The 13,775-nt window shown below is 38.9% G+C and overlaps 1 protein-coding gene across 4 annotated transcripts in view; it reads right to left on the bottom strand.

Annotated features, from left to right (window-relative positions):
* RBM6 (RNA binding motif protein 6) overlaps positions 1-13,775 on the bottom strand; it is a 110,840-nt gene that overhangs the window by 71,393 nt on the left and 25,672 nt on the right. For 2 of the 4 annotated variants that reach the window (XM_045989810.1, XM_045989809.1), the window contains exons 2-5: positions 12,055-12,165; positions 6,280-7,558; positions 3,755-3,844; positions 2,453-2,522 (exon numbers count right to left, since the gene is read on the bottom strand). In XM_045989810.1, the coding sequence (XP_045845766.1) occupies positions 2,453-2,522; positions 3,755-3,844; positions 6,280-7,558; positions 12,055-12,098 (1,483 nt within the window). In that variant the 5' untranslated portion in view covers positions 12,099-12,165. Of the gene's footprint in view, positions 1-2,452; positions 2,523-3,754; positions 3,845-6,279; positions 7,559-12,054; positions 12,166-13,775 lie in introns of those variants that run through there. The other 2 variants (XM_045989812.1, XM_045989813.1) reach the window with 2 other exon arrangements.

The raw sequence follows: 13,775 nt of genomic DNA, 5'->3' as shown, positions 1-13,775 counted from the left end.
CTGCCATTTATAAAAGTTACCTCTTCTACTAAAATACACATAAAGTCTTTTAAGTTTAAAAACATTCTTAAAACATCTGATTGCTTCAAAAAAAACAAAACAAAACATCTGATTGCTTCAAGGCATATTCTTCAGCAGATATAAGGCTGCACTGCTCTGAAACCTAAATGACCCCTCACCTGAGAGGAGAACGCAGCTGCTATGCATACACATCACAGACATTTACTCATTCCACACATACTGAGAACCCATCAGTGCCAGGGAGAGTGGCAAGCATGAGGGTAACAGGAAGGAACAAGATAGACAAGGCTCCCACTGTCATGGAAGGAACTCTCTGGGAGGAATAAGATACATAAAACCACTGAGAAAATACCAGAATGATCGATCCTATGACAACAAACGAGGATATGATGAAAAACCACCAAGGAGTGATTTTGGATTGGATGGTGAGGTAAGGCCTTGAGAGGTGAAACTGAAGCCAAGAGCTAAATCCCAAAAGACGAGTGAGGATCAGAGGGAAGGACAGTGCAAAGGCCCTTTCAGAGAAAGAAGTCTGTACTGATCAAGTCTACAGAAAGGTTCAGTGTGGCTAGAGCATAAGAAGAAAACTGGAGAGCAGTATGGGATGAGGTCAAATAGCCAACGGCCAGCTCATGCAGGATTCTGTAAGTCAGAACAAAGAACTGTGAATTTCTTCCAAATGAGATGGAAGACCATTAGAGGATTTTAGGCATGGCAGTTAACATGATCTGACGGATATCTTCATTCATTCTACTTGCCACGAAGAGATGGATAACATGGGACTGGTAATCCAATTCTCTCATTAAAAAAAGAACCATGTATACATATTTAATACACTGTCACTTCATATACTAAAATGCCAAGAAAAGACTGTATTTCCTGAAAGGTGATTTTTTTTTTTAAACCACTGTCTTGAATGATTTCGTATGAGTATCAATGTCTTTGGTCTGCCAATTATGTTTCTAACAGCTACTATATTTAAGAACTATTTCTCTGGACCTTATACATTAAGTATTACTCAGCTAATAAATCTGACAACATAAAGTCAATGAGTACTAAAGAAATGAAGAGTTTAAGCTGTTATTTAAACTTAGACATCTCTACTTTCCTTAAAATACCAATACTTAATAAAAACACAGTTCATGAAATAAGACCAAAGCTGAGGTTACTGCTGTCAGTTAAAAAGTAACTGTGGCCTATAAATTCTACTTTTAGTTCCTAAAGATAACAGTGTATCTAGAAAGTGTGTATAAGACACGTGCAAAAAAAAAAAAAAAAAAGACATGAATGTGTAAGAACATAACTACTCTTATGTTTCCACAAATTGAGGATTGATTTTTTTTTTCTTGAGAATTGATGCTTTTAAAACAAAAAAATACTTAGCTTTCTAGAAAAATATTTACAGAAAAAAATACTTCCGGACTTGAGAAAAATACCAAATTATTTCAAGCACAAAAATTTATTTTTATGGATAGTTTCCCTCTGCAGAACCAAACTGAAGAAGCAGCTCTCTAGTTAATACAAAGAAATTTATCTCATGGTAAACTGTTTAGAGGTAAACTATATCCTCAAAACACAGCATACTCTTACTTGAAGTGTTCTTTAATTTGGATGACTAAAATTCTAAGTTCTGAGAACAGATTAATGATCTACTTTCTTCAATTTAAAATCCCACAAGAGATCAGTTGAAGATTACCTTCACTTTTAAATCATTTCATATTATATAGACTAAAATATCATTCAATGCCTTGAGTGCCTAGCATTTCACTTTCAGTTTTTTTGTACTAAGATTTGAAGGAACTGACCAAATGTGATACTCCAAAATACTAGGACAATATTATGAGAAGTTTAATCTGTAGTTCAGACCACAGAGCAGAGGTCAAAGGGAAAGCTCTTCTCGATCTATTCATGGGTTTCAACAAACAGCTGTTGCAGGGCTTCATTCTCAGAGCAAGACTGAAAATCCAAGAAACCGCTAATTTGTACAATTTCTCTGGAAAGTTGTAAATTTCAGGCTGAAGCAATGAAATGTAAATTTTTAAACATAGTAAATTTATTAAATCCTGCCAGGCTCAAACATAAATACTCCACCACAATGAAGAACATACACAGTAAATTTAATGACTATATAAAATATATTCAGGGATAAATGCTACGACACTAACTTTCTATCTTAAACACTACAACACTCACTTTGTATCTCATAGGCACCCAGAAGAACTGGAACATGCATCCTCATCGCCCATGTGTGGACAAACAGCCACAAAGAATCAAAGCTAAGCCTAAAGTTGGCTGTTCTTTGAAGGCATCAACAGGAGGCTTCTGGAAATCTTAACCGTGGTTTCTTAAAAAAACTTTGAGTAGCACATGATGCAGAAATGTGACAAAGACCCTTCCTGACCCAAGGCCACTGACATGTGCAGAAACTCACCTGTGTTATACTCCTTCAACTCCACGTCCTTTACAGGCACGCCATCAGGAGTCCGAAAGGCATTAAGAATCTGCAAGAATATGGTGTATACACAAATAACGTAAATCATTAATCAAACACTGAAGATTTAATTTTTTCTCCTTGATTTCATTCTATGTAATTTAAGGCTTTAAGGCTATGATCACTTTATTAAGGCAAAATTAACCCATGTACATTCTAGGCATTCAAAACTGTTAATGAGCAGAACATAATTAGTCAAAAATTCCCAAGTACACAAAAAAAGCAGAAGAACATAACCATCAAGTACCCGAGCTCTGAAATCAGACTGCCTACGTTCCAAGCCTCTCTTGCTCTCTTGCTGTGTAACTTTTCAGTGCCCAGTTTCTCATCTGTTAAACATAAGATGATGCCCTGGGTGCATGCCACTCCAGAGCCATGGCACTTATTAACTCCCTCAGCCTGGTCAGGTTATTTTTCCCATCTTCAGAGGGACTGTTCTCTCACAGCATTCAGGCCTGGGCTCAAATGTCTTTTCCTTAGCAATACCTTTCCCCAACTACCCAACTGAAAATAGCCCCAAGCCCAGTTATGCTCAACACCTTTATTTTAGTTTCCTTTAGATCATTTATCACTGTCTGAAATTATTTTTTTTGTTTACTTTTTTATTATCAATGGACGCAGTGACTTTACAATACTCACTGCTATATCACTCAGTGACTAGCATGCGCTTGGTGCTTTTTATTTGGAGGGAATGAATAAAGAGTACCTATTCCTAGGATGCAGTCATAGTTAAAGAACTAATGCTTGTAAGCATCACATGATGCCTGGCACAGAGTAAACACAGTCTGCTCTTCCTATTATAAAAGCCTGACCAGATTTTCCTGTAAGTTCAGTCATTATTTACTCAGCCTGTCCTTCAACACTGAAGAGTTATGCAGCTCCCAGTTTTTACTACTGTAAATAAACTGCATCTTTATGTACGCAATCCAATGCTCCCTCTGGGATTATGCCTTAAAGGATGATTACCAGGTCTGAGGATAGCAATCATGAACCTCACCTCAGTGAGTGAATGCGTAACTGCTGAAATCTATGTAAGTTCTATGGATTGTACCCAAGCCAACTTGCTGGTTTAGCTACTGTACTATAGTAATATAAGATGCTAACACTGCAGGAAGGACACCCAAAATTTCCCTGTAAGTTTCTTTGCACCTTCCTATGAATCTATTAATTTTTCAAAACAAAAAATAAAAATAATTTTTTAATTGACAAAAAAAGGAAAAAGAAAAAGAAAAAAGAGCCTACCTCTTCTTTTGTGGCATTTTCAGGCACCCCACTTAATCGAATAAGCTTGCTTGGTTTTTCCTCATTTGGGCCAGTCCTATAATCTTTATCCTTGAATCCAGAATAAAAAATTATTTCAGAAACAAAAACATGTTAGTTTGCAAATGAAAGCAAAGATGAAATACAAGTTCTCAGGATCAAATATCAAAATCACTTGCATCACATTAAGATATGAAAAATTTTAATTCTCTACTTTTCTGAGTTCCAAAATTTGATGTCAAATCATTAGTATGTAAGTGTGCTAAAATCAAGGCTCACTGAGGAGTCTGGAAATAGTAAAGCAGAACATTAAGAGAAACAGTGCTGAACAGGACTTATAACCATGAAAAAAAAAAATCACTAACATTCTCAAAAATATTTTTCACATAATAAAATAATATATATACATATGTAAATATATATGTAAAGTTTTCCTTTCCTGAATGAGAAAATAGAAAAAAAAATTTTAATCAGGTGCCATTTGTCAAAGATGTCAACTATAAATAAATTTCAGAACAAAATCAAAAGGTGTCATCTGACCATACAAGGGTACAATTCAGAGAAATATGTATTTTCTGTATTCGCAGAAGCCTCAACTGCAACGTCCTCTCTTACTCTTTAAAGTGTCCTGATCTTGGGGCTCTTAGGTGGCTCAGTGGGTTAAGCCTCTGCCTTCTGCTCAGGTCATGATCTCTGGGTCCTGGGATGGAGCCCCGCATTGGGCTCTCTGCTCAGCGGGGAGTCTGCTTCCCTCTCTTCCTCTGTCAGTCTCTCTGCCTACTTGTGATCTCTCTATGTCAAATAAATAAAATCTTCAAAAAAAAAAAAAAAGTGTCCTGATCTGAACACTAAATTATATATAGTCGATCACCTCTAACAGTCTCAAAATTCATTATTTCATTAACATGTTTTAAGATTATTGTCCAAAGTAACAGAAGCCTGAGTTGAGATGGGGAAAACCTATTTCAAAAGATAATATTTGCATTAACCAACTGCAAACTTAATTCTTCTCACTTAATGAAATTCAACACTTAAGTCAATTAAGTTACCTTAAAAAGATACTTGAAACATTAACATCACCTTCTCATGACTACGGAAAGACTCCTAGGTATTCTGTACATCCTAAATGAGTTTCAGAAAATGCACCCTACTGGCTGGCTCAGTCAGAAGAGCCTGCGACCTGATCTCAGGGTCACGAATTTGAGTCCCATGCTGGGTGTAGAGATTACTTAAATAAATAAAAACTTAAAAAGAAAGAAGTGTACCCTAAACAGCCATAAGGCCTGATTAAAAAGAACTGAGGGGGCGCCTGGGTGGCTCAGTGAGTTAAGCCGCTGCCTTCGGCTCGGGTCATGATCTCGGGGTCCTGGGATCGCGCTCTCTGCTCGGCAGGGGGCCTGCTTCCCTCTCTCTCTCTCTCTCTCTGCCTGCCTCTCTATCTACTTGTGATCTCTCTCTGTCAAATAAATAAATAAAGTCTTTAAAAAAAAAAAAAAAAGAACTGAGAGAACCAACTCCCAAAGACATTACTTTCTAACTGAATTATATCAAGGCATTTAAATCCTCAGCATGAATAAAGTAATGAAAAGATATACACCAAAAGTATGAACTGAGCTAAGAGTCACTGCTCTAGAGATGTACATTCCATTCTCAAATATACTTTTTTTTTTTAAAGATTTTATTTATTTATTTGACAGAGAGAGAGATCACAAGTAGGCAGAGAGGCAGGCAGAGAGAGAGGAGGAAGCAGGCTCCCCGCGGAGCAGAGAGCCTGATGCGGGGCTCGATCCCAGGACCCTGAGATCACGACCTGAGCAGAAGGCAGCGGCTTAATCCACTGAGCCACCCAGGCGCCCCTCAAATATACATTTTTTTAAAGATTTTATTTTTAGGGGTGCCTTCGGCTTAGATCATGGTCGAGCCCTGCGTTGGGCTCCCTGCTCACCGGGAAGCCTGCTTTTCCCTCTCCCACTCCCCCTGCTTGTATTCCCTTTCTCACTCTCTCTCCCTCTCTCTCTCTTTCTGTGTCAAATAAATACATAAATAAAATCATTTAAAAAAAATAATTTATTTTGAAAAGTAATCTCTAGGGATGCCTGGGTGGCTCAGTGGGTTAAGCCTCTGCCTTCAGCTTGGGTCATGATCTCAGGGTCCTGGGATCGAGCCCGCATTGAGCTCTCTCTGCTCAGCACGGAGCCCACCTCCCCCCCTCTCTCTGCATGCCTCTCTGCCTACTTGTGATCTCTCTCTCTCTATATCAAATAAATAAAATCTTTGGAAAAAAAAAAAAAAAGTATCTCTACACCCAACATGGAGCTCACATTTACAATCCTGAGCTCAAGAGTCACAAGCTCTACTAACTGAGCCAGTCAGGTGCCCCCATTTTGTTTTTTAATGGTTATAGAAGGGGAGACCCAGGACCAAGGATCCTGGACCCTACGCTTCGTCCTTCAGAATGCCCTATGATACAACAAGAAGCAGAAAAGCAATCTACTCCGTTAATATACCTGAAGGTCCCGCTGGGCATCTCGGGAGGTTTTGCCCTCTGGAAAAGACTTGCTCTGACCATAGCCAAATATCTGGCTTCCCGGCAGCCTGTGATCCACATCACGGTACTCCATGCTTCTGTAATCAGTGTCTTCCCGGCCAAGGAAGTCCAGACCACCTTCTTCTTTAAACACACCAGCGTCTGAACTCTGTTGTTCACCTCCAGAAAGCTGTGACTTGTCTTGGTCTTGAAGTGGACTCCGGCTGTTTTGAAAGTCCGATGTGGACTCATGTTCAAAGGCTGTATCTTGTTTTTCTCCTTCTCTTGTTTCTGAATGTTCAAATTCTCCCTTCTGAATGCCAAAAGCAGGCCTTTCTGTTGTATGGTCATGTGTAGATTCTTCTCTCTTGTTCACGTTCATACCAGAATGTTCTCTATCTTGTGTAGAGGGTTGTATGTAATCCAAAATATTTGGATCCACAGAGGGCATCTCCCTATCTTTAAACTCCATACAAGGTCCCACCTCTCTGCTCCTAAAATCCTGATCAGTCCTGGACCGGTGTCTACCTCTGAAATCTGAATGTGGCGTATCCCTGTCCCTAAAGTCTAGATCACTAGTACCTGAACCTCGGCCTCTGAAGTCCACCTGTGTTCCATCTTTGTCCCTGAAGTCCAAATCAGACACATCTCTATTCCTAAAGTCAGAACGGGACTGATCTCTGGCCCTGAAATCCAAATCTGATAAATCTCGTCCCCTAAAATCTGTGTGGGATCCATCCCGGCCTCTAAAATCTAAATCGTAAGTGCCCCGGCCCCTGAAGTCAGATGAAGGAGCATCTCTACCTCTGAAATCAACAGTGTGAGCATCCCTGTCTCTGTAGTTCATGTGAGATGTCTCCCTACTTCTATAATCCATAGAAGTCCCATCTCCACCCCTATAGTCCATTGGTGGTCCTTCTCTATCCCGAAAATCCCCAGAATGTATGTCCCTACCCCTGAAGTCCAACTGTGATGAATCTCTGCTCTGGAAATCAGAAGATGAAAAATCTCCCCCCCTGAAATCATGTCCAGGTCCCTCCCCTCCTCGATAGTCACCATGCGGTCCGTCTCTAGCTCCATAGCTGAAAGAATGCTCCTCTACATTTGCAAAGGGAGGCCCCGAATGCCCCTGGAAATCAAAGGGAAGTGAATCTCTGCCAGGAAAGTTGCCAGAGTGTCTCTCTTGAGCATGACTCTTAAGGGGAGGAGGAGGATAATCCCTGTTCCACCCGGGAGCAAACCTTTCTTCTTGGCTCCCACTGTAGAAACAAAGACAGTGTTATTCATATTGTCCAGAGAGTTTGAAATCTACACACCAGCATATTCTTCTCTAATCACAGCACATTCTTCTGTAAACATTTTTTTTTTTTTTTTGGCAGAGTTCTGTAACAAGGTCCTAGATCTGCAGAAAACAGCAATGTTTTGCTATTTTAAGACGAAGTGGCGGAGTAAACTTTTATGTTCCCATTTCAGAACACGAGGAAAGTCAACACAAGGTTTTCAACATGACTGCTGCAGAAAAAGCTTTCACCCAGTCCTGCAACAGGGAAAATCCGCAACACCAGATAAGCTAGCAATGGTGACACACTACAAAAATTTCCATTTCCTACAGCCAGGGAACTTAGAATTCCAAGATCAACATGATGATTCCTATACGTCAAATAAATCAATGCACTATAAATGTATTACAGTAAATTTCAGGAGGTGTCTTTCTCATTTCTGCATACAATGATAACATTGCAAAATATTTGATTACAGTTACAGCATAGACACCACCCAGATCGGAATGGATGCATGCCCAAAATGAAGGAACACTGGCTGTAAATCACCAGTAGGCGCACACAAGGGTACACCAGCTGAGCATAAACCCTGGCTGCATCTAAAATCCAGTTCTACAGTGGCTCCACCTAGAAGCGCTCTCACCTGGGTCCTATTATTTTAACTACCCAAGAATATCACAAAAGGCAGCATGAATCATGCTACAAAGCATATGTACGTCAACCTAGCCAAGCAACAGCATCTAGCTTAATGCTGAAAAGGACCTAGAGAGAGCATTAGGCCTTCAAGTATTATCTCCAGGTCACAAAGGAAGAAGCTGATATTCCAGATTCTAATGCCTCGTACTAGTTTTTCATAGTAATAAAAAATATTTTAAAATAAGCAAAGTATTAAATTCACATCCTCAGTTTACAAAACTCAAGAGATAAATGAGAACTGGCCTACTCTTTCATTCTACCCAATTCTTCCCTTTGCCTAGCCTTCAGACCATTTACACTTAGGCTTTGGTAAAAAGGTATTTAAACAGGCAATTAGATATCTAGGAGCCTAAGCTTAAGGGTGAGGGGAGGGTACAAAAAAAGAAAACAGGAAATGATCTGAAGGGCTATCTGCTATTTAGCAGTAAAACAAAACATATTAGGAAATCACGTCCAACTCCGTTCTCTCCTACCAGAATATACAGGATATGACCCACTGAGCACAGACTATACCACGTGAGAAAAACTGAAAGGACAACTGATTCTGGGTCACTCAGTTCAGGAGAAAGAGTTACAAAGCCAAACCCTTTCTTAAAGTAATAGGACTTCAACAACAGTAACCTGAACATTAGAATGATGCATATTTAATGGCTTTTCAGAACATGATGACTTCCATTAGCTCCCATTAACATTAGTTATGTCTGTTTGGTTCATCCCAAGAGGAGCGAGTTGAAACATTCTTCGTATTTTGCACTAAAATTAAGACATTATCACTAACTCTAGTGTGGCCCATATTTAAAATCATCAAATCCCAATAGTTAGCTTATAGGAAGACTTAAGCTTCAGCAAACATTCATGGGTGCTGAGGCGTCTAAACCTACGTGTTTTCTGACCAGAGTGTTACTAACATTGTCTTTCAATACTGCCCTAAAGATTATACTACCCTCTTAAGTTGGGAGGATCAAACAGATCTAGAGTAACCTACTGTACTAGCGTTCTTAGAAATGTATTTTATGCAGACTATTCAAGAAACAGTTCTATTAACATAAAATAGCAATGATTATGAAAATCATTTTCAATCAAGTAAAATTTAAAAAGCTGATAAAATAAAATGTAGAATCATTTTCCTGTAAGATACCTTTTTTTTTAAGGTGTTTTTTTTTTTGGACACAGAGAGAGAGATCACAAATAGGCAGAGAGACAGGCAGAGAGAGAGGGGGAAGCAGGCTCCGTGCTGAGCAGAGTCCAATTCGGGGCTCGATCCCAGGACCCCGAGAGCATGACCTGAGCCGAAGGCAGAGGCCCAACCCACTGAGCCACCCAGGCGCCCCTGTAAGATACCTTTTCAAAAAAAAAATCCAAATTTGTCTTCTGAAAAGTTATGCTATATAAACTACATCTCCCTTCTAGTCAAAGATCTTAAAACAGCACGTAATAACTTATATTTAAACTAAAATTATGGGCACCTGGGTGGCTCAGATGGTTGAGCAACTATCTTTGGCTCAGATCATGATTCTGCAGTCCCAAGATCGAATCCCACATTGGGCTCCCTGCTCAGCGGGGAGTCTGCTTCTCCCTCTGACCCTCTTCCCTCTCATGCTCTCTCTCTCTCTCAAGTAAATAAATAAAATCTTAAAAGAAGAAAAAAACTAAAATTAAGGTGGAGGAATATAATTTTAAATAACAAACTGGTCAAACAAAAATGTTCTGAAAATGTTTTTTCAAGTTACAAAATAGAGCTAAGGTTACCCAACATTGCTGAAGGCTTAACTACACAATCTAAATAAATAAAAAATTTTTAAAAATAATCTAAATTAAGCTAATTCTGTATGAAATAGGCTTACTTACAAAATAGTTATCCATAAATATAAGTAAAAAAGGATAGAATACAACCTAAATATTTAAAAATGTTGATGTATAAGCCCACTGATCTAGACTAGGGATTGGTGAACTTTCCACAAAAAAGCCAGATAGTATTGGTATTAGGCTTTGCAGGCTGTCACAACTATTCAACTCTGCCATTGTGGCATGGAAGCAATCACACACAATATCTAAACAAATGATCATGGGTGTGTTACAATAAAACAAAAGTGAGCTAAAGACTATAATTTGCTGACCACTGACACAGACCTTAAATTTTGAAAGGAAAAACGTACCCAGCATCATCACCACTGCTTTAACTTAAAGACTGCTGAGCCAAAAGTAAAGACCATTATCTAGTATTTATGAAAGACTAGCTTTACTAAATATTTTAGGGATTTTTAAAACTCAGTTCTCTATCTAATTTTTCACTGGAACCCCCAGCTTCAGAATAATGAGAACACCTCTTGAATTTGTGTGATAAAATCTTGCAGACTGCCAATCCAAAAGAAAATTTACTAGTAACAGAAGTTTCAATTGGAGCATTTAAAAAATATATACATATATATTCATAACATACATATAAATATTTAATATATAATTTTAAAGATCAGATTTCTTTGCCATACACCAAGTAAAACCATAAAACCATAAATCATAAAAATCACATTCCTTTGGCACTTTATTAACTGTAAGCATAATACAAAAGCTTTAAAAATACAGTCATCATCATTTATTATATTGGCTATAAAAAAATTAACTCCCTACAGATCTAAAATATAATCTACTAATAACTGAAAGGTACTACTTTATCAACTCATCTTTGTACCCAGTAACACTTCATACTGAAAATATACCTTAGAAAATTGCATCCCATAATTTTTTTTCTCAGAACTATATTTGATAACTGAAACACAACTTGCCATAGGCCAAACACAACTCTGGATTCTAGACATAAATTAGTGAAATTAACAAAACTTTTATTTACATATATAAATGTTCATGTATCTTTTTGCTAGTTTTCCTTATTTGCCAAGTATTTATTACTTTGTTAAAAGAGATTTTAAAAAAATAATTGGGGGATTATTTTTTAATGTTTAAAAAGTGCTGAAACAGGAGCGCCTGGGTGGCTCAGTGGGTTAAAATCTCTGCCTTCAGCTCAGGTCATGATCCCAGGGTCCTGGGATGGAGGCCTGCATCTAGCTCTCTGCTCAGCAGGGAGCCTGCTTCCCCCCTCTCTCTCCACCTACTTCTCTGCCTACTTGTGATCTCTGTCTGTCAAACAATAAATAAATTCTTTAAAAAAAAGAAGTGCTGGGCGTCTGGGTGGCTCAGTGGTTAAGCCCCTGCCTTCAACTCAGGTCATGATCCCAGAGTCCTGGGATTGAACCCCACATCGGGTTCTCTGCTCAGTGGGGAGCCTGCTTCCCCCTTTCTCTCTGCCTGCCTCTCTGCCTACTTGTGATCTCTGTCTGCCAAATAAATAAAATCTTTAAAAAAAAAAAAAGTGCTGAAACATTGGGACACTTGGGTAGCTCAATCAGTTAAGTGTCTGCTTTCGGCTAAGCTCACGTTCCCAGGGCCCTAGGATTGAGTTCCACACTGAGCTCCTTGCTTAGTGGGGAGCCTGCTTCTCCCTTTGCCTGCTGCTCCCCGTTTGTGCTCTGTCTCTCTCCGACAAATGAATAAAATCTTTAAAAAAAAAAAAAAGTGCTGACACACAAAACACTTGGCATGCTCAGTATTCAACCTCACAAGGACTTTGGAAATGACTAGAAATTTTTTAAATAGTTTCTATTTTTAAAAAGCAGAGCTATTTCTATACAAAGAAAATACCCCTCTTTATGACAGGCCAAAAAATATTATATATCTTTATCATTAAAATATTACAATTTCAGTATTCAAATTTCAAGACTTACCGAAAAGGTCCTGTTCTGTTAGCAGATCGAGAATCCCCCCACATCTCTTTCTATGTTAAGAGAGCCCAGTAAGTAGATCCTTTTGCTACCAAACTCTGGTTATAGTAGTACCTGTATAAAATAAACCACAAAATATAAACACATTAGAACACGAAGAAAAAAACTAATTTCTTCCACCCTGCTTTATCAGGAACAACAACAGGGATATTTTTGGAAGTCACTTTTAATTTTTTTAAATTAAATTTTAATTTAATTTTGGAAGTCACTTTTAATTTTTTTAAATTTTAGAGAGAGGGAGGGAGCATGCATGCACTAGTGGGGTAAAGGGGAGAGGGACAGGGAGTCTCAAGCAGACTCCACACTGAGCGCAGAGACTGACGCAGGGCTTGATCTCATGGCCCTGAGATCACAACCTGAGCCAAAACCAAGAGTCAGGTCACTTAATCGACTATGCCAACCAGGCACTCCAGAAGTCACTTTTAAACATTTATTTATTAATTTATAACAAGAATAACAAGAAAAAGACTTTTTTTTTTTGAGGGAATGAGCAAGCGAGAGAGGTGGGGAGGGGCAGTTGGAGAAAAGGAGAATCCCAAGCAGGCTCAATGCCCAATGGTAGAGCCCAAAGTAGGACTTGTTCTGACAACCCTAAGATCACGACCTGAGACAAAATCAAGAGCTGGACACTCAACCAACTGGGTCACCCAGGCGCCCCAAGAGAAATAAAAATTTTTTTAAAAAGATTTTATTTATTTATTTGAGAGAGAGATCACAAGTAGGCAGAGAGGCAGGCAGAGAGAGAGGGGGAAGCAGGCTCTCCACCGAGCAGAGAGCCCGATGCAGGGCTCGATCCCAGGACCCTGAGACCATGACCTCAGCCGAAGGCAGAGGCTTGACCCACTGAGCCACCCAGGCACCCGGAGAAATACATTTTTAATTAAAAATTAAATTTAAACATTAAAATTAAATTTTAAACATTTTTAATTAAAAATGTATTTCTCTTGGGGCGCCTGGGTGGCTCAGTCAGTTAAGTGTCTGCCTTCAGCTCAAGCCATGATCCCAGAGTCCTGGGACTGGTCCAGCTCCCCGCTCTGCAGGGAGTCCACTTCTCCCTCTGCTTCTGCTCCTCTCTCCCACTCATGATCACTCTCTCTCTCAAATAAATGAAGTCTTTAAAAAAAATGTGCACTCTGGGGCATCATAAGTTTCTCAATGTAAGAAGAATGGTTTACGTTTTCTAAATATTTACTAATTTTTCTATCCTCCGTTCACCTTCCTTTTTGGAAACAGCATCTTTAATATTAACACCATTCAGTCCATAGCTGATCCTACACGATCTTGCCTAGTCAATCAGAATAGTCTATCACTCTTTCACAGTAATTGCTCTAAAAATGGGCATATACCAAGATGTTATCATACTATGAGATAAACATTATTTAGAATTAAAACAAATCAAAACCTAGCAGGAAAAGCTCTTTATCTGCTTAACTGTCTGATTGTATCAGGAAGAGAACTATTAACAGAGAACAGAGATTCCTCTTTACCAAAAAACTTATCTGCATAACAGGGCAAAGTCTGTTTCTCAAACATCTCTTCGCACCTTTATGCTAAGGGTCTTCCTCTCCTTTGTACTCTCAGGCCCCTAACCCTCTCCTTATTTGGTATGTCATATAAACCTCATGTTGCCGGACTGCCTTGGAAATGTCATGTTTGCATGGATT

Source organism: Meles meles, chromosome 20 (genome assembly GCF_922984935.1).
Source record: "Meles meles chromosome 20, mMelMel3.1 paternal haplotype, whole genome shotgun sequence".
Taxonomy (NCBI): domain Eukaryota; kingdom Metazoa; phylum Chordata; class Mammalia; order Carnivora; family Mustelidae; genus Meles; species Meles meles.
The sequence above is the reverse complement of the archived record's forward strand: the minus strand, read 5'-3'. Positions and strand labels throughout refer to the sequence as shown.